The 23,302-nt window shown below is 36.4% G+C and overlaps 1 protein-coding gene across 1 annotated transcript in view; it reads right to left on the bottom strand.

Moving 5' to 3' along the window:
- The window catches only part of ABCB5 (ATP binding cassette subfamily B member 5), a 39,744-nt gene extending 17,216 nt beyond the window's left edge, over positions 1-22,528 (bottom strand). Inside the window, exons 1-17 of the mRNA XM_088150539.1 lie at positions 22,480-22,528; positions 21,367-21,451; positions 21,227-21,284; positions 20,319-20,466; positions 19,357-19,423; positions 18,864-19,055; positions 16,816-16,987; positions 15,237-15,361; positions 14,188-14,365; positions 12,551-12,664; positions 11,465-11,575; positions 10,967-11,092; positions 10,564-10,767; positions 7,036-7,206; positions 4,309-4,470; positions 2,317-2,592; positions 1,417-1,563 (exon numbers count right to left, since the gene is read on the bottom strand). Coding sequence (XP_088006665.1) covers positions 1,417-1,563; positions 2,317-2,592; positions 4,309-4,470; positions 7,036-7,206; positions 10,564-10,767; positions 10,967-11,092; positions 11,465-11,575; positions 12,551-12,664; positions 14,188-14,365; positions 15,237-15,361; positions 16,816-16,987; positions 18,864-19,055; positions 19,357-19,423; positions 20,319-20,466; positions 21,227-21,284; positions 21,367-21,451; positions 22,480-22,528 — 2,385 coding nt within the window. The remainder of the gene's footprint in view (positions 1-1,416; positions 1,564-2,316; positions 2,593-4,308; positions 4,471-7,035; positions 7,207-10,563; positions 10,768-10,966; positions 11,093-11,464; positions 11,576-12,550; positions 12,665-14,187; positions 14,366-15,236; positions 15,362-16,815; positions 16,988-18,863; positions 19,056-19,356; positions 19,424-20,318; positions 20,467-21,226; positions 21,285-21,366; positions 21,452-22,479) is intronic.
- Between the last annotated feature and the right edge of the window lie 774 nt (positions 22,529-23,302).

Genomic DNA, 23,302 nt, shown 5'->3' with positions numbered 1-23,302 from the left:
TGAAACTTAATCAGGGCCAAGTAGAAGCTTGGAAAACATATTACTATAAGAAAAAAAAAGTTAAAAGTAACTTTACTTATTTGAAATATCTATATGTCACAGTTTTTCCTACAGGTGCTTATAATTATAATATGGATAGAACAAACATATCAAAATAATTGTAGGAGGAGATCCGTGTTAGTCTATAGTGGGAAAAAAATCAGGAGTATGGTAGTACCTTTTTCAACTAACAAATTTTATTGAAAAGCATAAAGTTTTGTGAGCTGCAACTCACTTCATCAGTTGTGAATCAAACGGTTCAATGAATTATCTTTTTAAAATTTATATCTCCTTGTCCACCAAAAATAATGCTCAGTGTGGCTAATAAATAAAATTCTGATAAATAACTTGGTGGCTGAATCAAACTAATGTAGAAGGTTCTGTCTCCTATGCGGGGAAAGCACTCCACCGTTAGGGAGATCCTTCTGAGAAAGTCAGAGGGATCCACGAGATATGGTGAAAAATAGTCAAAATGGCATCTGCGATGTGTAATCAAAACTCCTTCTATTGTTATATGTGGAGCTTCAATTGCACTGTCATGGCTGCCATCTTGATGTTTTTTCACCATATCCTGCAGACACCCCTGGTCTTTTTCATAGTCATGAGTCATCTAATGTTTCAAGGCAGGGGCACTTGACAAAAGGACTGTTCTAGACCTCAGATTCATATGGGAGAAAAAAAGATTCCCTTCCCTTCCCTTCCCTTCCCTTCCCTTCCCTTCCCTTCCCTTCCCTTCCCTTCCCTTCCCTTCCCTTCCCTTCCCTTCCCTTCCCTTCCCTTCCCTTCCCTGCATTTCCACAGGAATAATCTATGGAAAGCGGGGGCAGAACAAGTATTGTGCAGAGCCAGAATGAAAAGAAGGTGGAGCTTCCATTTTCTCTCTCTCTTTCTTTATATTCCCCTTTCTTTTCCTTCTTCATTTTCATACAGCAAGGTGATGGGTAAGGGAATGGCTTCCTTGCCCATGGCTTTTGAAATGAGTTATGTATGGTATTTTATTATTCTATTAACTTATTCAATTTATATGTCTGTCCATAAAACGACCATATCAGAACAAAATGCAAAATACTCATCAGAAGAACAATAACATATGCGCTCCAGGCTACTCTCTCCTGCTTTATACTATCTTGGGTCACATGGATTAAAATTATTCATTTATTTTTGGGAGGAATGATTTAGAATACGTTTTTGGAAAGCTAGAGGTAGAACTGAGATGGCAGCAAAATTGAAATCCCATTGAGCTAGCATTGCTAAAGAGATTGTAAACAACCTCAGCTTCTGTGGTGTATGATAGATTCTGTTGCATTCGGTAGATTTGTTGCATTCGATAGCTTCTGCAAAAAAGGAAACAGAGGCACCGAGCAGTCCTAAACATACCCCAATGATTTTGCCAAACAGAACTGCAAAGGCAGGAACAACCCCTCCTCCAATGGCAGCAGCAATGACTCCAACCACTATATAGCAGAATTCAGGCTTATTCAGAGCCAGAATCCTGGTATAAGGAACCTCTTGGAGGGTCTGTTCCTGTAAGAGAGAAAATTCCCCTTGTTACCGACAAATGAAGAGATTACAAGAGGCAATGCCACTGGTGGGCAAAATGTCACTGAGAATTACCCAAACTATACAGTACTGAGAAGAAACTGGCTTATATGTTCAAGCCCACTCATTTCTATGATCTCAGACAACTAGTACACATGTGAAAACAAAAGAAAAAGAACAAAAGGCTAATTCGTCTCAAAATCTGTCTAGAAAGGTCATTGAAAAGTGGGAGTAAGCCTCATGAATGGCAACATCTCTGCATGAATCATTCTGTTGAATTACTGCGTGCTTTAGGCCTTACTGCCTGTTCTTTAATTTTGATTTCTCATTATTTTAGTGTCATGCGTTTCAGATTAAATTTTGACATGGTGTGTTTAAAATATAATATATTTTAAAAGTCCAGAAGGTAACACATTTTCCAACTGGATTTTCACAAGTTGTTCAAATTGTTTGATTTGTACATTGTCATAATTACCAAACACAGGGCAGGGATGAATGAAACTGAATGTCTACTTTTCCTAACAATATGGATATCTTTGCCCATGAATTTTTCTGAAAGTGAAATCAAACGCATGAATAAATACAAAGCATTTAAGGAAAGAACAAAGCCTCTCTTATAATTCTGGTTTGTTACTAGAACCACAAGGTGGGGATACCAGTTTACACAAAACACTAAATCACTTACTGAGGGGTTATACCGTGTTTAGCCACACAAGGTGTTTTAGAAATAATACTAACCACGTGGTCCTTCTTTGGTTTCTTCTTCTGTTTCTTCCTCTTTTTCCTTTCAGAGGATCTTTTCGTAGAAGCCCTACCAAGGCCACGTCTGTTGGATATTCTTCGAAAACTTCCCCTCTTAGCCACTTCTATGCCACCATTAGGATTTCCCAAATCATTTAGATCTACTCTTTCATTTAAATCTTCTTTCTCAGAATTTTCACTGTCTTCATCCTCCATCTCAGATTCTGTCTCTTCATTTGATGTTTCACTCTCTTGTTCCTCTCCCTGACAACTCTAAACATTTATAAAAGGAAAACAGCTGATTTAGGGAAAAAATACATTACCAATGGGGTTAATCCTTTTAATTACAACCAATGACAATTAAATCGATATGCTCAGGAAATCTATATGTTTTGATACTGCATTTTGAAATATTCAGTTCCAAAATCATTGGTTACTTGATATCATTGCAAAATTATTAGCTAGATTTAGGGCTTCTTTTAAACAACACTTTCATTTTCGTTCTCCAATCGACAGCAATGTTGTCTATAGATGCCACGTGCAGGGTTTTATTGTATTGTTTTACTAAAATGATCGTTTCGCATGTAGGAATGTTTTGACAGGAGAAGAAATTCAATATGGCAACTCCTACACCTGGGCTCTCAAGCCTATGCATCTTGTATCACTACATTTCCTGGACAGACAGATGAACTCTAATTTCAAAAGATGTGGATATATTTATATGTGAAATAGTATATGTAATGCTAGCTAAGTATTTTTGATTCTCTCTCTCTTTCTCTCTCTCCCTCCCTCTCTCTCTTTCATATATTTTCATAAGGCCAATGTCAGACCTTCAAGATAGACCAGAACAGGAAATGGACTCCATGAGTCTATAGGGAACTATACTTTATTGAGATAGGCTATAGTAACAGAATCTTGAAAGCCTGATTGTGTTTTCCCTTCCCTCCTTCCTATGCCCCAGGGAATTCAGGTGGAGCCACTGGAGTTCCTTCCTAATGTTTTCTTTGTTTCCTGAACTTAAAGCATGTTTTTGTATGTTTATTGTAACTATCTCTCCATAGTTTCTCCAAGGTCATCCCTGTAGCTCTCCATACCCATTTAGTGATCCTGCTTCCTGCTCCCCTGTTTAGCCTCCCAGAATACTATCAACCCCAAGTTTATCTATGTCTGAAGCATTACTGTTTTCATTTCCTAACATATGTGGGATCCATACAGAATCCAATGGCCTTCTAGGGAAAAAGAGAGATCATTCTGAAGGCTAATGCCTTGCTTTGCAACGTACCAGCTTCCTTTTAACTTTTATTTAAAGATTTAAAAAATATGTTTTTTTTTTCTAAGTAGACAGCCATGCTGGCTCGGGAACTCTGGGAGTTGAAGTCCACACATCTTCAAGTGGCAAAGGTTAAGAAACACTGCTCTATCCATGAAATAGTGTTTAATACCAATGAAAAGCATTTTGTTCCTAACTGAGTACACTTGAGGCTTTAATTCCTCTGTGACAGGTCCAAGCAACAGGAAGATGTTAAACATTCAGATTTTAAATAAATAAAAAAAGGACAAAGATTTCATGAGGTGCTCACGTAGCTTAAGGGTCATATTATTTTCACCTTTGGAGACAGCCAATAACATCTCATTAACTTTGGCCATAGTTCAGCATTATGGAACAGTGGGCTTATATGTTTCTCTACCCTATTTTGGGCAGCTACAGCATTTGTGTCCATGTTCAGCTTGCAGCATCTAAACCTGTAGAAATTGTAGCTTCTTTTGACTAGGATGAAGGAAAACAAGACAGTTTCTAGCCATCATTTATAAAGGTGGCATGATTTTTTTTTCACTTGTAGATAATGCTATATTGTAATTTGCCTGAAATGGAAGATTCCAGACCCTTTATGGCTAGAATGTGGGAAAGGGGGAGAAGGTGCACCCTTGAGAATCATCCTCATAAAGCATATAGCATCACATGTAAATCAGGCCACTGAATTTCCTTACCTGCTGCATCACAAGGGCATAGTAAACTCCTTTATGTGCCATGAGTTCATTATGTGTCCCCTGTTCGACCAGAACACCCTTCTCAAAGCCAGCAATAACATCAGCTGTCCTGATTGTAGAGAGTCTGTGAGCAATTACAATGGTGGTGCGCCCAGTCCTGGCCTTCAAAGGAGGTTAAAAGAAAAATAAGGAAAAGAAAAAGGCCATCATCTAAAATATGGATTTCTACACAACTTCACCCTCTATTTCTGCAAGTATGGTTTAGAGCATTGTTTCTCAGCCTTAGCAACTTCAAGATATGTGGACTTCAACTCCCAGAATTCCCCAGCCAGCATGCTGGCTGGGGAATTCTGGGAGCTGAAGTCCACATATCTTAAAGTTGCCAAGGTTGAGAAACAGTGGTTAAGAGAGATCAGATCCATTAAGGTTTTAGCTCATGACATAAATGATATATATTTCTCAAATATTTTGTTGGTAAGTCACTTATTTGGTTCAACGAGACATTCCAGTGCTTGTTTATATCTCACATTTTCTATCAATATATCTGCAAACCATAATTGTTTGTGTATGCTTGGACTGATATACTTGGATAAGATATGCTTGGATGTGCATCAGGAACTTGCAGGGCAGATTTCACATTACGTTTATAGCTAAATTAATCTGGTTAACATCATGCTACATCAAGTTTCATTACTGACAGAGTGCTTTAATTCTTCAGACCAATTTAGGTATAATGTGGGACAACTGTAATAGAGCCTACAGTTTTCGGTTTGCTATTTAGCAACAGTAGAGGATTGCTTTGAAGACCTCTAGCTTATAATTTTTTAGGAAAAACAAAAACCCTTTTCTCCCCAAGACATTTCTCTAGTGTAAATCACGTTGTTCCCTGACCCCTACAGCAATCAGCACTGGGACAGGACAAAACGGAACAGACAGACATTTTCTGTTTTGTGGAACTGATAGCAATGTTTTAACAGGGAGAGTATTATAGTTTCACTGTGTTAATTATATACTTATATATAATATTAATAAGTATATAATTAACACAGTGAAACTATAATACTCTCCCCATGAAAAAGTTGCTATCAGTTCCACAAAACAGAAAATGTACGTCTGTTCCATTTTGTTATATACTATAAATATAACCACTATTTCTGGTTATTGGAAGCCATTTAGGATCATTAAAAAAAAAACCTAAATAGCTATCAGATAAATAAAGAAGCCACTTTCCAGATTTTCAGAGTAGCCTTGCAAGATCTTTGGCCTTATGTCCAGATTGGCCTTTGGTCTGTGCACATTCCAAGAATTATGAAAGTACTCATGATCATTCCCTTTTATATTATATATTCTTGTGTAGTCTTGGTTGATTAAAATAATGGAAATATTGTCTATATAGTGCTAGATTTCACTTTCTTTTGGTGGATTGGGAATAATGGGAGACAAAATCCACCACCATCTGGAGCTGATTAAACAAAGCTCCTGGTTTGGTAGATTAATCATGGGATAATCTTGGGTAATTTAGCTTCAGTTAAACCTACTAACTCTGTCAATGAATCCTTTTATAAAATGGAAACAATCCCCCAATTCATAGAAGAAAACAAGAACTGGAATGCTTAAAGGGAAATTTCTGACCCTTTTCTCTGGAAAGTTCATTGACTTTAATAGAACCACAGGATAAATGGTTAGTGAATCACTTCTTCAGAAGTGATTAATACCAAAACACACACTGTAGAAAAACATAGACACACACACGTATTAATAAAAGCACATCCATGTGTACACAATTCGTTAATGACACTTTCAGTCATTCAGTTTTGAATCAGATGCTTGTGAAATGGTTGGAAGCTCATAAATGAAATGATAAACTGTGGATAAATTTTATTGCTTTTGATTTTATGAGGTTGAAAGTTTCATTAGTAAGTTTAGAGTATTAATGGCATCTTTTTTCTTAAACAACTCATCTAATACATGCAGGATGAGCCTTTAGGTTTTATTTGGGCATCCGCTTTAATTACTGACCAAACAATGCTGAGTCTGGTCAAAAGTTATAATACGTGCTGTGCCTATCCTTCTCCATTCTGAAACACTGGAAGATTGATATCCTTTAGCATTTTTGCTGCTAGCTGATTTTTATTTTGTTGTTACAACAGTCATGGCATTTCAGAGTATGTGTCTGTGTATCATAGAAGTAAATTGACAAAACAATTCGTTTAAAAACAGTAACGCTACCCCACTTTGGACTTCAGTTAAACAAATCCTCTGCTCTATTCTCCCATCCTGCAAACTTTGTTGGACCCTCATGCTGGATTTTCTCTTACAATGTATAGGATCCTCATGCTGTTGTACGAGCCACATTGGCCTTACATATGTGCAGCAACATAACTTTGCCTTTAATTTATTGCCTGCCCACCAAATAACTGATTACATATTCATCTGTGTCCTAGAGACAATAGCTTTTCTGTTGTTTGTTCTTCTTCAGGGATTTGTGTTTCATTGATTCATTTCATTAGTTATTGTTTCAACTCAATTATCACACACTGTCATGAAATACATATTTTACTAAATAATACATATTTGAACAACATTTACTTTTTGACAATAAGCTGATCACCTGTGGATGCATTTACTTACACTTATTCACCAACTGGTTCTAACCCCTTAAGGTCATTCTTTATGTCTAGCTGAAGCTCTACACAATCATAATCAGCCTTAATTAGGCATGTTTACCTTATCAAGTGCTGCTTGCACTATGGATTCACTCTGATTATCTAGAGCAGAGGTGGCTTCATCCAGCAGCAAGATCTTGGGGTTTCTGGACAGGGCACGAGCAATAGCAATACGCTGTTTCTGACCCCCACTGAGCTGGGCTCCTCTTTCTCCAACCATGGTATTAAATTTCTGGGATATTCAAAATATAGAGATGAAAACTATATACGCTCATATGTGTTTCTAAATGAGAAAAGATTACTAGCATTCAAACAAGTATATTGAATATATTAGCCAAACATACAATATGTACTGCAGGTGCATGTGGACACACATACACAATTTTGAAGCAAACAGATTACTTTCTATCTGCAGACACTCTTTCTCCTTGAATATAGAGATAGCTTTGTTGCTCTCGGCATTTGGATCAGATGAACTGTGCCAAGAGTTTATCTCTCAAAGTCTCAGGGATAGCTTAATTAACAATGACATGAAAGATTCTTAGAAGAGAAAAAGGAAGTCCCCTGTTGGCATGGTCTGAGCCACATTCATTCATTTGTATAAATGCAGTCTAAACACAACATTTCATTGCTCTACTTCTGAGCTATTGCATTGACTCTGAATGTTTCCTGTGTTATTAAAGATTGCAATTGCTCAAAAGAGGTTTTCTCTACCCAAAGGAAGTAAATGAGTATACACTGATACACTGATGCACAAAACCACCTTATAATTAACCATAATTAAACAAAGCCAGTGATTAACTATAATTAAACAATGACTGCAAGAGCTGCAAAAGTGAGACGGCCAGCTCAATCTCAATTACAGCAAAAATTCATATACAATGATTGAATATTCAGAAGACATATCAGCTAATAATTTCATTCAAGAAAAATTCTGGAGCACCCATGTAACCAGAATGAGTGTGCTTTTGATACCCTGTTTATGTAAGAGTCTGCCAGTGAAAGGTGTATGATCCAAAGGTTATTCTAGCAAGAAAAACAAAGAAAATTGTATAATAACCATAAAGAATTGACCTCATTCCAAAATATCATGGCTTAGGAGAGAAAATGAGCTTCAAGAAAGAAGAAGATGGGGTGGGATTCCTGAGCCTGGGGCCTCTCTGTAGTCATTAGGCTGACTGCCACTACAGAGACATTCTGCATTTCTACCACACTTTGCACCCTCTCAACTTTCCAGATCATTTTTAAAGGTCAAACACCTAATATAATAGATGATCTCTGGATGATCTACAGAAAATTCAATAAAGATTACTGACTTTTAATTGGCTAAAAATTACAGAAAGAAATTGATTCCCCACACTAACCACTCTAATTTTTACAGATGAATGAATACAGTATGTATCACCAGGATTTGTGTGTCTGTATGCAAGGCCTGTTAGCACAATTCTGCTGTTGAACTCAAAACAAAGCTCAGAATTATTTAATCTGATGTTTTTTGCACCTGGCTCTATTTGGGGGAATCATAAGTCCTACTACAGAACAAAGAAGACCCTACACACCTATATTTTCTTATACCTGACAAGCATGATATTAAAAACATGACCATTGTTCATAATCATGATGTTCTGATATATTGAAACACTCAAAGGGGTAAGTACTATATAGCTAATAATATTTATAACTTCAAATGATCTATATCAGATATAGTACAATACTGTAAAGATTAATAACAGGACAAATTCTGATTTATAACATCAGTTACTTCTTCATGGTTCCAGCTATCTAGCAGGAATGGACAACTGATGATTCATAGAATGCATGGAGCCAGAAAACATTGTTCTCTGAAATAATGCTGTCAAAGGTCTGCAGGAACTCCTGATAGGTTTAATGAACCTACATTAAAGAAAAACTCAACCCCAAATACACAGAAAAAAGAAGGGTAAATTGCAGCTCCACCAGTGTGTTACCACCAGCTCCTCCATGATCCTTAGAGATTAAAATAATAATAATAATAAAAATATGTCTCCTATCCTTAAAAAAATTCTCACCATCATACGGTGATAAGTTCATTTTGATAAGAGAATTTTAACAAAATTGAAGAGCCATAATCATGTTTTAGTTTGCAGACTACTTCCAGGAATTAACTTGCCTTTTTCATGATTGCCAAGATACACATCACACATCCATAAAAATAGAAATGTGATGACCTATGAAATTTAAACAGCTGTGGCAAGTTAACATGAGTTTATTATTTGTGAAGTTCAGTATCAACTTCATTATTATTTATAAAATTTAACTTCAATTTCTAAATATATTTATTTGGTTAATAACTTCTTCATTCATCTTTGGCTCTTGCCATGTTAAATACAATTTACTTTAGGGACTTAAAAAGTTATCAGGTTAATGCAACTCCCTAAAAAAAGATTATTTCTTAAATAATGCAGACTCCTGCATATTTTATTAAGAAAAAAAGAAAAGAAACAATAATGTCACACAGGTGGAAGGTTATTCATCTCAAAACAGTTGTAAGTATGTAAGCTCCCAAAAATTTCTGTGTCACTTTGTTTCATTTGTTATAATTTAACAGAACCTTTATGTTTTTAAGTTAAACCAAGCTCATACCTTTTCAACAACTCAGGAATTCCTAATACTCAGTCAAAGTACTATTCATCATCTTTAGCTCAGAATATTTTTAGTATAATATTTCTTCTATGCTTTATGGATTTTATTTTAATTTCTTCATTTGATTGTCATGAGCCTCTCAGAATTGTTGAGCGTTGGGCATTATACAAGTTTATTTAAATGGGTTGGGTAATATTACAGAGCATGCTTGAATGAGAAACAAAACATGTAGGGGGGGTTGTAAGTGAAAAGTGTGCTTTATTGTTCACCAGTAGAAATACATTCCACTTCTGTACCTGTATGTTCAGCTAGCAATGGAAAAAGATCAGAGGAACAGCAGTGTCTATGGGGAGAGGAGGTCAAAGCAGGCCAGATGGCAATTGAAACATTGCAGTTGAAGCTCTCTCCCTTTTGTCAGTGCATACAAAGGGGTGGGACTTTGATCCCAACACCGTGACCATCATTCTGCCTCTATAACAGTGTTTCTCAGCCTTAACAAATTGAAGACATGTGGGCTTCAACTTCTGGCAGTTGAAGTCCACATGTCTTCAAGTTGCCAAAGTTGAGAAACACTGCTCTAAAAGCTTCCATGCACACATCACTGCTCCCCTATTTTTAAAAATCACTGTAGACATCTCTACAGTGAGGGATCCTGAGAGTTATTCGTTTAACAATGTCTGGTTGGCTGCAGATGCTCTGTACCTCTGAAAAAGATAAAAGAAAAAGATCATCCAAATGAATCAGCTACATAACAAGGTGTCAAGCGTTAAGTTTAGTTGTATGAAACTGGCTTCAATAAACACCTGCTCTACGGTAAAGTACATGGTGCTTAAGGAAAAATGGGTAGTAGATCTGAAAACCACATACCGTAAATTGAGGGGGGAAGGAAGCAAATGTTTAGGTTAATTTTTTTCCTATCTTTACTACAGTTCCATCCTTACAAGAATGTGAAAGTTGAGCAACTTACATCCGGAAGTTTCGATATGAAGTCATAAGCATTTGCTTCTTTGGCTGCTTGTTCAATTTCAGCATCAGTAATATCTTCTCTGCCATAACGAATGTTGCCTGCAATTGTGGTAGCAAACAAAACTGGTTCTTGGCTTACAATGCCAATGTTTTCCCTCATCCACTTGATGTTAAGTGTCCGAATATCATGCCCATCTATAGTAATCTGAAGGAAAGAGGATAGAAGTTTGTAAGAACCACCAGTGTAGATGTTTGATTGCTAGATTCAGAAGACTTTCTTAGATACTGTACATTAGAACAGTTGTTACTGGCATTGTCAGCACTGTTTTGGTTTTTTATTTGAAAAGTCAAATCCAGAAGCCCCAATAATAAGATGTCACAGTTGCCCTTGGGTTAAAACAAACCTGTCCTTGTGCTGGATCATAGAATCTTTGCAAGAGTTGAATGGTAGTGCTTTTCCCACAGCCACTGGAACCAACAAGAGCAATGGTCTTCCCGGGTTGTATTTTTAAATTCAAACCTTTAAGAATCTGGAATTATTCAAAATATATACAGTATATTTAAAATACAGGAAACTTTAGCCACCTCTCTGGCTTAATATAGTATATATCACGCCTACAATACAGGAAAAACAAAGATTGCTTCTTCAAGATGATCTAACCCATTTTTAGTCAGTGAAGACATTTTAAAAATGAGGGTCTCATTTAAGACATTTAATAAAGATCCTTTATCTTCTATAAATACGCCTTTTTATTACTGCTAAAATATTTTTATTTTGTAAAGAAGCTTGTAATTATATATTTTAAGAACCTTTCCTTGATCATACAGAAAAGAGCCTTAAACATTTCTTTTACACAGATATCTGCATCCACGAAAAAGAGGAAGAAAAAAATCTGTCTTACTTGAATATCAGGTCTAGAAGGATAACTGAAATGGATATTTTTGAATTCAATTTCTCCTCGGAGTTTATCTAGCTTGAATCCTTCAGTGGAACTGCTATCTATGGGGCGGGGCTGGAAAGATATGGGGAAGATATCTATAATTTCTATAGACACAATTTAAGACAGGCATGTTTTTGTTCAATGTTAAATAACATTGAGATTTACAGTCTGCAAAATGATACATACTTTGTTCTCTTCTTACAGTGTTGCATTTCTGAGAACTATAGCTGCCATTTCAAATAAGGAGTTGGGGAATAGATTTCCTACAGATTTCAAAGCCAGGACTTGGTTATATGAGAATCAATAGCAGTTAAGGCTAATTAGGGGTAACCATGTTAAGGATGCCCTCTGCGGTTGCTGTTATATTCTCATAATGAATCAAAAGACTAAGTGTTCTGAGACTTAACCATGGGTTGAAACAAAGGTAGGAAGCAATTCTGTTCTTGCCTTCTGTAAATGACACTTTTGTTCATAACTACCAAATAGATAATTTGCTATTTTAAACTTAGAATAGTAAAGGAAGGAATCAAATGGAATATTGTTGAATTAAGACATCTTTTTCAGTTCATCCTCTATTTGCAGTGCTGAAATGCTGAGATAGTTTACAAGCTGTATTCTCATATTATTCGTGTGAATGTGCTAAAGAGGGCAGTGGAGCTCTAGATTTAGCCTTTGAAGTCACATTATTCTCATGCCACTATTGCCATAGACTCCTTTTTCCAAAATAGGAAACTCCCACGTGATTTAGATCAGTGTTTTTCTAACTTGGCAACTTTCAGATGTGTGGACTTCAGCTCCCAGGATTCCCTAGTCTTAAAGTTGAAAGTTTGAAAAAACACTGATTTAGATTCATTTAGATTTAGATTCTAAATCCATTGACAAGGAGTTCACATTGTACCCCATTGCTTCTTTGGCCATGGATACTCTGTTCATGCAAGTAATATGCCACAAGGTTGTTATTTCACTTATTTCAGAAGATGCAAAGAGATACACAACTGAAGCGTTCAAATATCCACAGTATATTTATATATCATAACCCATATATACCTTTTTGATAATTTTAAAGACTTCATAGGCTGCTCCACGGGCATTGGCCACAGTCTCCAAATTGGGAGAAGCCTGTCCAAGGGAAAATGCACCAATAAGCACAGAAAAGAAAATCTGTTAAGGAAAAGGGATGAAATGGTTAATATAGGCGCTCAATACTGTGGCATCAATTAATAAGCCAGCAGACTAATTAACAGCCAGTAATGAGGATGCCCAGAGTTATAGTGCAGCAACTCTGGAGGAGCATGGACTCCCTATCCAGAGTATTGTTATAATCCTAGATATCTCATGGTTTGATTTAAACTGAAGAACCAACTTGGTCTAGTGGTTAAGGCATCAGGCTAGAAAGCAGGAGATGGTGAGTTCTAGTCCCGCTTTAGGCATGAAAGCCAGCTGGGTGACTTTGGGCCAGTTAATCTCTCTCAGCCCAGCTCACCTCACAGGGTTGTTTTTGTGGGAAGAATAGGAGGAAGAAGGAGTATTAAGTACTGTATGTTCACTGTCTTGAGTTATTTATAAAAATAATAAAGGTGGGATAAAAAAAAAACCTAAAAAAATTTGGTAACAATTCATAATATGATTATTTCATATAATCAGGCAGCATTGATGTTTTATTTAGATCTGTTTTAATGAATTTTATTCTGATTCCAAAGGAGTTTTCTATAGTAACTCCAGCAAGGATAATTTATGGTCAGTAATATGATTTTCAGCATAGATCATCTTGCTGGGTATGTGCTGCAAGAAAGCCATCATGTTTATATGCTCTATAATACATTCCCTTAACTATTGGAGTCTCCCCCATCCAGAGGTTATTGTTGCCAGTATCTAACTTAAAGAGGGAGAGGTACTGTGGATAACAATTTGTGGGCCAAGCTAATCTGTGCAGAGTCAGATAGTAATCAGAGCATACTCTGTGTGTGTGTGTGTAAAAAAAGCCCATTCATATTTATGTGCATCACATGCACGACACAAGTGTAAAAAAGGTGAGGCACCTTCACTTTTTTGATCCCTTGCAAATGCCCCTAACCACATTGATTTTAGTGTCAAAAGATGGGGCCCTGAGTCTCCTAAATCTTCAATGAAACCTCTATGTAAATTTTCATTAACCTGTTTACTGTGATCAACAGATCAGAAGTACAATTAAAGAAAGCATAGACTCTTTCGTTAATAAATGGTGTAAATACTAACATCAACACAAAGCTGTGAATGGTTTAAATCTCTCCTTCCTCAGGGATCATTCATTTAGCAATATATCATTAACTGGTGCTTGAGTACATTATCCTCTCTATATAATTTTGATTACTTTTAATGCGAATGAAATGAATTCAAATGTACTTTTTGGTCTGACTGTCTCCATTGTGTTTTGAGTAAGGCCCTTGATGCACCACTCAAGCGCTCTTTGTCTTGGAAAATATTTTGCATCCCTGCCTTATGCATTTAAACTACATCCAGGTTCCTAAGACAGGTGGCTATCTGACAATGATTTTCGTAGAAAATATTTAAAGAAGGTGTTATTCCTGAGCAGAAAAGTCCTGAAAGAAACTTTCGATTTATTAGATATCTCACTAAGTTAGATATATTGAAATTAAAAGATTTTTATTTTAAACATTTGCATTCGATAGAATATCGAAACTTACAATTAGTACTGTTCCAATATCATAATTATCCTTTTCATCTACCGTGAGCTTGGTTCCATACCAAAAAGCAAGGGCATAGCATCCAAATGTCAAAAACTGGGACACACCCATTGAAATATTAGTGGTGATAGCCTTTTTTGTTCCAATAGACCTAGCCTCTTCTAGGTTTGCATCATACCTGAAAATAGATCCAGCATGTTAGATTCAGGATAGTTTTATTTTATGTCTTCCCTATAAGCAAACATTTGTACCATTTTTATCATTCCTTTAAAAATATTCACTTCCTGGAGCTGTTGAAATCTCACTGACATTTCCCTGGACCTCTCTTTTTAGAAGACATTTGCTTGAGAAAAGCGGGCACATTTTATCCAGTGATGTTCCATTGAAGAAATTGATGTTCAAGTGCACAATACACATTGGTTGAAATTTGCTCAGCCACAAGAACAAGCAAGAGCACATTATGAACTCTAATGTCATGTGAATTCATTTGATCTCCAAAATTTCATGATTCAACAAAAGGAAAACTCATAAAACTTTATCTTGCATGGCAATTCAAACACTAGGTGATTGTTTCATGTGCAGTTGTATGAAAAAGAAGGACACATACTTTTCATAAGCCAAGTTGCCATCTTCACTGTGAAAACTATCGGCTCCATAAATCTAAGTTGGTGAAGTATGTTCGTATACTAGATTGGAGCACTGCTTTTGCTGCTGATCTCTTCTGCTTCCCTTTAGCTTTTGGAAAGAGGGAAGGGGAATCTAATTATATAATTTCTCATGATATACATAATCTCAGGTCCAAAGGGTAGTTATTTACAGAAGGACCAACAACTTGATGGCTGGAAATCTAAAGACTGGAAAAGGGGATAGGCTTGATATGAGAGTGCCAGCTTTTGATGCACATTCCAGTACTAGCTCATAAAGATCTGGGAAAGATTGCACAAGCATTACTAGTTAACACAGGCAATGTTAACACAAAAATGAACCTGAGGACTGATTGCTATCTTGGCATAAGGCAGTGTCCCACAAGCATGTAAATGTCATCTTACCTTTCTATAGCTCTCTTCTGTCCGTTGAAAGCAACAACTGTCCTGATGGCTGTCAAGATTTCTTCTGCCACAGATCCTGCCTTGGCATAAGCTGATAGCTCCTTTGCAGTCAATACTGATAGTATCTGGTCAAGAAAAAATAATTGAACTCAATTTCTAGAATTAAGTAGTATATTATATTTAAAATAGTATAATTGTTTTAGGTAGCCTTTCCAGTCTAGTGCCCTCGAGATATGTTGGAAGATATTACCATCATTCCTTAGTCAGGATAAGCATTGGTCAGCACTGTTGGAAAGGCATCTGAAGAGCATCATACTGGAGAAACTGGTTTTATCTAATCTAACAGGAAAACAGAAGAGTGTTTTCTGTTTATATACTTTAATTCTGGACTTGAATATATCCTTGAATAAAAGCTTGATGTACGTCTTGTTCTCTGCACAAACGTGTCTACTAATTAAGTTGCTTTGCTGAAGCTGGTTTTAGCTACTTTTTGTTTTAAGCTGTAGATGAGGCTGCCCTTGAAGATCACACAGAAACTGCAACTGATCCAGAATGCAGTGGCTTGAGCAGCTATGGGGGGAAGATGATTTGCTCATGTAACGTGTCTGCTTCAAGAGCTGCACTGGCTACTACTTTGTTTCTGTGTGAAATTCATCTTTTGTTGTCATCTATAAAGCCCTTCCTCATTCAGAATCTGGATATCTGTGAGACCGCTCAGGGCCTATCCTGTAAGATCTGGAAGAGGATGCTCCCTTCAGGTCCCTACCCTTAAGAAATGTCATTCACAGGGATCCCAGAGTGCAGCTTTCTCAGTCATGGCTTCCTTCTCTGGAACAGCATTCCTCTTGATATCAAAAAGGCCCCAACCCCATTAGCTTTTTGTGAAACCTTTAAGTCCAGGCTGCTTCAGTGAGCCTTTGAGGTCTGAAAATGGTTCTTTTCTCTCCTTGAGGGTAACTGTGCATATAGCCTGTGGGTGTTTATTGATACTGGGAAATTGTAACATTGTTGGGTTTAGTTGTGTTAGACTAAACTAAACCCAGGTCTCTCTAGTCTGTGATGTCACAATGCCATTGTCTCCTCTGGAACTACTTAATGATTGCTTTTTTAATGTGCTAGGAAAATTGTTGTGTCTCTGTGTTAAAGCAAAATGGTAGACAATCTTTAGAGAAGGCTATTTCAGAACCATGTTGAAATACAAATACACTTTCACGCATGTTGGTATTTGCATGCACTCCTCTTCCTTGCCATTTTTTTTTCATTTGCAAGCCTTTTTAAAAAAACAAAAACAAAACTTGTCTCCATGGTTTAAAGTGAGAGCCAAAAGGCTCCAATCACAGAGGAAATTATTTAGACTAAACACTGGGCGTGGGGGGGATTGTGTTGGCAGAAACTCTTCAACAGTGAAATAAATTGTTTTGAAGGATTGTAGGTTTTGCTTTACTAGAGATTTTTAAGTATAGGATGGTGCTATCCATTGGAAAAGTTGCAGTAATGAATTTCCTGCATCAGGAAAGAGTTGGACTAGATGATCTTTGATGTGTCCCCTGCCCTAATATGTATACCCCCAGCAACTTACATACGACCATATGGCCCCAGAGACAGCAATAAGAGGGGTAACAGACAATATCACCAGGGTCAGTTTCCATCCATACACAAATCCTATTATAATGCCTGTCAGAAATGTTGAAAAATCTTGAATTATTAAACTGATCTTGTCTCCAATGCCTTTGTGAATTGTGTTAATATCCCTGCGATTTAAAGAGAACAGGAGAGGAACAGTTACTGTCAATTACCTTTATTCACATATTCAGAAGAGACCAACATCCATGAAAATCAAATGTAGTGGCTTACATTTTTATGAGATATTTCAGAGGATAGATGAATATCCACAATTAGTAGTTCCAGAAATCTAGTTTCAGAAGTTTCTTTTTCAGAACACATGTCAAACAAAATATGCCTTACTAAATATATGCCCAGGTAGTAATTTCAGCAGATTCCAAGTTTGAAAAATTGTCAAGAATTAAATTTGCACCCCAGTACAGTTATTATTTTTAATTTTAGCATCCAGAAATAAATGGAAACATCCCCCATTCCACAAAAGCTACTCCTTTCTTTTCTTTTTATACAGGAAGCAAATCTCCCTACACATTGTTCTATACACAAGGATCTGCTCTCTATTGAAATTAATGGAACAATTTATTCCATGCATGAAATACTTTGAAGGGAAGCTGTACATTGGAGAACAATGCTTAATACTGAAACTCTAATGTTTGACAGACTATATTTTTGCTCACCCCATTTTGTGAGTCTCATTTCAATAGAGGGCAATATTCAGAAGCATTCAATAATCATTGTTCTACAATAACAAATGCAGGACAGAACAAAGACCTTAACTCATGCTAATAACTTTGGAATAATATACTGAGCAGAGATCATGGCTATGCAGATGAAGTACAAACTAACAATTATGAAACTCTGTTGAGCATCTGTGAACTCACACAGTTTCTATTGCTTCCAAATAGCCATCAGGTAGGATGCTGGCTTTTGGAAAATGGCACCACACAAAAAGCCTTAGCAGTTTGATCAAGAAAGAGAAAAATGTGGCTTCTTATGCTGAGGTGCTTCTTATGAGTGGTAGCCCAGGAGGGGTCTTTCTCAGTGGTGGCCCTCCAGCTCTGGAAATCCCTCCCTTATGAAGTTGGGTTGGCTTCTACCTTATTGTCCCTCTAGTGTCAGGGAAAAACATTTTTGCTCTATTGAGGCGTATTATTCTAATATTTTAATTTTGAAGTTCCTGTAGAGCTTTAACAAATCTAGTTCTTAATTAGGGTTACCAGACCTCTGGCAAAAGGAGGGCATGTCCTCCTTTTTGTCCTCATGTCCTCCATCCAACAGGCATAACCTTAAAATCAAGTATTGTCCAGCTTTTTGAGTATCTACAAGCTATCTCTTTCTGAACAGCTTTTCTCCACAGCACAGCACTTCCCTAATAAGTGCTAGCCTCAAGTTAACATCTCCCTTCTATGACCTTAATTAGTTGATAGGTACCATCCAGCCAACATGTGCTGCTACCTGAAATTGACAAGATCTTAATCAGTTACCTGCTGAAGGCTTTTGTCTCCTAGCTGGCTCCTGGGGTGAAAGTGCTAGGCAAACAACCCACGCTAGCACATTTCTCTCAATGTGCATTCCCCATTGTCTGCCTGTTTACTCCCTTGTAAGTCCTTCCTCTCCAATGAATATAAATACACTGTGTCCTTCTTTTATCCCCATTTGTCCTCCTTTCCAGTTGTCTGTGTCCTCCTTTGCCTGTTCAGATACCTAGTAATCCTAGGTCTAATAGGTATTCTGATATTATGCCATCTATGTTTAATCAGTATAAATATTTTTAAATTATAATTTCAGAATGTTGTAAGCTGCCCTCTGAAAACTCTGTTTTAAGGGTGGCAAACATTTTAAAACAAACAAGTAAACCTAATTAGGGAATGTGGTTAATCAATGATATGGAAATACACGTTTGGCCCTAACTGAACCAACCATGGAAATTGGACCTCATTTGGGTCCATGGCAGTGACTGTCTTCTCCAAATTTCATATTAAACAAAACAAAACAAAGCCTCCTTACTCTGTCAGTCTTGTATTCAGTGTTCCAACTGGTGTAGTATCAAACCAGGCCATTTCTTGATGAAGAACAGCAAAAAAGAATTTGTCACGTATCCTTGCTGTTTGTCTTGCAGATGTAGTCACAAAGGTCCAGATTTGAATAAAACTACAAATCAGTACGGCAAAGCCAACTCCAACAAAGTAGTATGCATGCCTGTTGAAGACATCAAGAGTCAATAAACTTGTTAATAATTTATTTCTATATTTTCAGCCCTAAAGCCCCAAATATGGTTCCCCAATGTTAAAAACATGAAGTACATTCTTGCGGACATAAAGTTATATGGGAGAAAGGAAACCAATTTGAACACTCCAAGAGAGTTGCTAATAGTTATACAAACAAATTCAATGTAATTCACTATTAAATAAGGCAACTATAAAGACAGTCAGATATAAACCAGGTACAGATTGGAAGAGGAGCAAAACTGGCTCTAATAGCAAACTGTACAGGTACGTACGTGGCCATTTTACTTTCTATATCTGAAGCAGCTTGAGGACATGCTGAGTTATTCATTTCTGCATTTCCTATAAGGAAGATTACAACAACAGTAGTATCAGAAGATAACTTATAGATACTGGACAGCAATACTGTCAGATAATTTTCACATAGTAGAGTCCTAGAAGGTCCTAGAAGGATAATTTTTATTTATTAAAGATAAACTGCTACTCTCTTTCTAATTTTTAGATTTGATCTCAAAATCTGGTTTTTCAGGCATTTTAATACCAGACTACAAACTGACTGATGTGTGCAATATTATAACTTCCAGATTCTTCAGGATTACATGGATATGTCCACATCAGGTTTTTTTTTCTTTCTTTTGGCAACATCATGAAAGTTATTGTCACTGCCTTCCTTTAGGGTGCTTTTTCAATTTTCCGGTTTAGTTCACAGCCTTAGAATTTCATGATAATTTCTTATCCTTACTAGGTCCAATCCTATACAGTTTTTCTGTGATCAACCAAGGTTAGCTAGGTATAGCCACCTATCATTGAGTTCCCTAAAATAAACTTTATAAAGGCTTATTTATCTTCAAGTAAAGATTAATTAGCAGGAATGTGGATAGATTCAGTTATAGTGGCAATGAGTGCACCATTGAGAGACTTAAAAGAACAGGTTAGGGATAGATCATCATGGAGAAAATCTATCTATTGGTCACTAGGAGTCAAAAATGACTTGATGGCACATAATAAATCAAAGATTAATTTCTCTTATTAAATACTAAAGATCTGGAGAAATGTTTTTCTTATTATATTCCAATAAGATCAATATTGTTGATTAGCATTCAGAGTCTTAGTTCTTCCAATGTTATCAGCCAATGGATTCACATACTGCTCTAAGCATTTATAAGCCACAATTGACTGGTTTGGTGCTATATCCTAATCCAATATATTACAGCCTAGTGTGATAGGCAGCTCTTACCTGTAGACACATTAAAACTAGTTGCCACAAAACTGTTTGTCATCTGGCCAAAGATAATGATGATAATTGGCTGTCCGGTTCCCGTGGCAGCAGCTGTGATGGATCCCAAAATCATTAAAATGATATCTAGAGCATCTGCAAAGCTAAACTAAATTGATAAAGAAAAATATAAATGAAATAGTGAGTGAAGGTTCCAAACAGCTTTAGAAACAAAATTGTCTTGATGATGACAATTACCTGGCTAAGTCCTATGCTGTATCCAGCTTTCATTTTTGGAAGCCAAATTACAAAAAAATTGCTTGTTCACCTTTTACCTCTACGCCAGCTGGATTCCAGATCCTGGTCAGTCTTGTTTCCAGATTTGTCACCCAGTGATCGAATAATTTTTAACAGGTTTATTTGACAGTAAGACAGAAGCATTTGTACATTATTCTTATTTGATGGACTTAATGTATATACTCAAAAAACATTTGCCAACTGTCCAACTGCATTGGTAGACAATTTGGTTCTGAAGATGCCTAATTTGATATCCAACATATTCCCTTCCCCACCCCATTTCATTTTTAAAGATTCTTTAGATTAAAAAGGGGGGAAATGGACAAGTTGCAGAGGAAAATGTCAGAGTTTAATATCATTTTTATTTATCTGAATGCTTCTAGGCCCCTGTATGCATTTTTAGGGGGAGGGGAATTGTAACTTATTACACTGCTTTGAAATGTGTGCATCAGCCTGAATTTTTAAGCATGCTGGAAAAAGATGTTTCAGTCAAAGATTTACAAAGCATGCTACAATTAAGTAACCATTTGCCTCATCTGGGTTAAAAAACTTATATTCTAAACTGGTCCTCTCCCCCATTTCAGAAATAAACAAATAAAAAAGAACCCACATCAATATGATTACACACTAACCAGTTCCAAAAATCCAACTGTCTGATTTTCTTTCTTCTTAAAGGGCTCATTTTTCTTTCTAAAAAGATTTGAGCAGGAGAATAAGTCAACTGAAGCAATTTGTAGCAAATTAAATATGGAAGTGCTTAAGTTAAACTTACATTTTCTTGTTTTTTAAATGAACCTTTTGTGTAGGAGTTTCATCCAGCTGGAAAACAGGGTTGTCACAGCCATTGCTTGAAAACTCTGATGAGAAAGCAGATTAGAATTAGCATCATACTAATAGATCTATCTATACACAATTAAGCCTGTAAAATAACTGCATATGGTATATAATTCTAAAAGGTCTAGATTTGGCATGCTTATGAAGCAACCCTGTAAATGCCATTAAGAAAGTAAACATTTTAAAAAATGCATTGCTATACAGGTAGTCCTCATTTAGTGACCATTCACAGTTACAACAGTGATGAAAAAATAATTTTATAACTAATTCTCACATTTATGACCTTTGTAGGCCTGTAAAGCAAAGGAAATCTGAAGTAAGATCATAAGTACAGTTGCAGCCGCTTCACTTAACAACTGAGTTGCCAGTCCCAGTTGTGGTTGCCAAATGAGAACTACCTGTACAGCTAATATTAGCAAGGCAAAAATAATTGGCTTTCTTCTACCAAATATATCCTTCATCATTAAAACATTTGCATATGTAGCTTTAAAAAGATGCTTATATAGGAAATTGTTCATGCATAATGCAAAAATGACACCATTCCTGACGATGTTTCCATTTAACAACTATTTGAATGTACAGTAGAGTTGAATGAGATGTTTTAATCTCAAATTACTGTTTTTCACACCTTCAACAATGTTCTGTTTCTCTTCCAAAGTGTGAACTGTAGGCCAAAGGCCTCATAATATAAAACACGGCTGTTTATCACCCAATAGTTTAAAACAGGACTTCAATCTGTTAAAGGAATAATACAAGATCTGAGATTAGCCATTCATCAAGAGTTTCTTAGGATGAACTTCAGAGGACTCTCTCCTATCCCACATGTCCAAGTTATGGACATTATCTTATTGTGGTACTGTCTTCTAAAAGGAAGGAAAAAAACTTTTTATCAAGTGTAAGAAAGATCATTGCATTTTCTAAAGCATTCTAACCCCAAAAAAGCAGTTTATTTGAATAGTGATTGGTTATAACACAAGGATATTTTTAATATGGGGTGGCCTAGAAAAGGGTATCTAAATATAAATAAATTATTAGAAATATCAGAGTTTACCAGGTCTAGAAACATCATTCACTGCGTAGCTTCCAAAATTATCCTTCATTGATTTGTTCTCTGGCCCAATTTCAGTCAAAGAACCAAATCAGGTTCAAAAAGATCTACATCAAAAGAAACCACATTTCAGAAATAATATAATTTTAAAATTCACATCAAACACTTTTATTAAGACGATCTTCTTAATTTTGGTGTTTAGTCAAAATACCATCTCCCATCCCAAATCTTCAAAAGTTTTGAAGTAAACTTAATTCAATTACTTCCTGTCAGGTTTCCCTGTCATAAAATATTGGTTAAAAAGTATACAGTCTTCAGCATAATCTCAGGGTCCCCTAGAAATTCATCTCACCTCTGCTTATGTCAACTTCATCTTGAAGCAAGGAAACTCAATTGACAGTTCATACCCCATTGCTATGCATGTAGTCTTGTATACTCCATATTCTTGTCTCAGCAAAGCACTATCTGACTATTTTGAGTAACCTTTGAAAAGGATATTTCCCCATCTGTATAGGTGGAGGTGGCAACCTGAGGTCCCCAAGCCTACATGTGATCCTGTCTCCTATGATGCCCCCTGACTGTAATTTCTGGAAACTTGATGGACCAATTCCCTGCCAGTTTGAGAGCGGAAAGGGTTTAAAAGTAGTATAAGCTTCCAGATATATAAATCTCAGTTAAAACAATAACACCCTCAAACCCTTCCCCATCAATCCTCACTCCCTAAAATGCTGCCCATCTGTGATTTACAGTGATAATCTTTATTTTTGACACATAAAGTTAGGGATGCCATAAGCAGTAATGACTTTAGAATATCTAGTTTGGGAAA

The sequence above is a fragment of the Python bivittatus genome, unplaced genomic scaffold (genome assembly GCF_059951505.1).
Source record: "Python bivittatus isolate LINGU-HERP-01145 unplaced genomic scaffold, Pbiv_v1 ctg000610_np1212, whole genome shotgun sequence".
NCBI lineage: Eukaryota > Metazoa > Chordata > Lepidosauria > Squamata > Pythonidae > Python > Python bivittatus.
The sequence above is the reverse complement of the archived record's forward strand: the minus strand, read 5'-3'. Positions and strand labels throughout refer to the sequence as shown.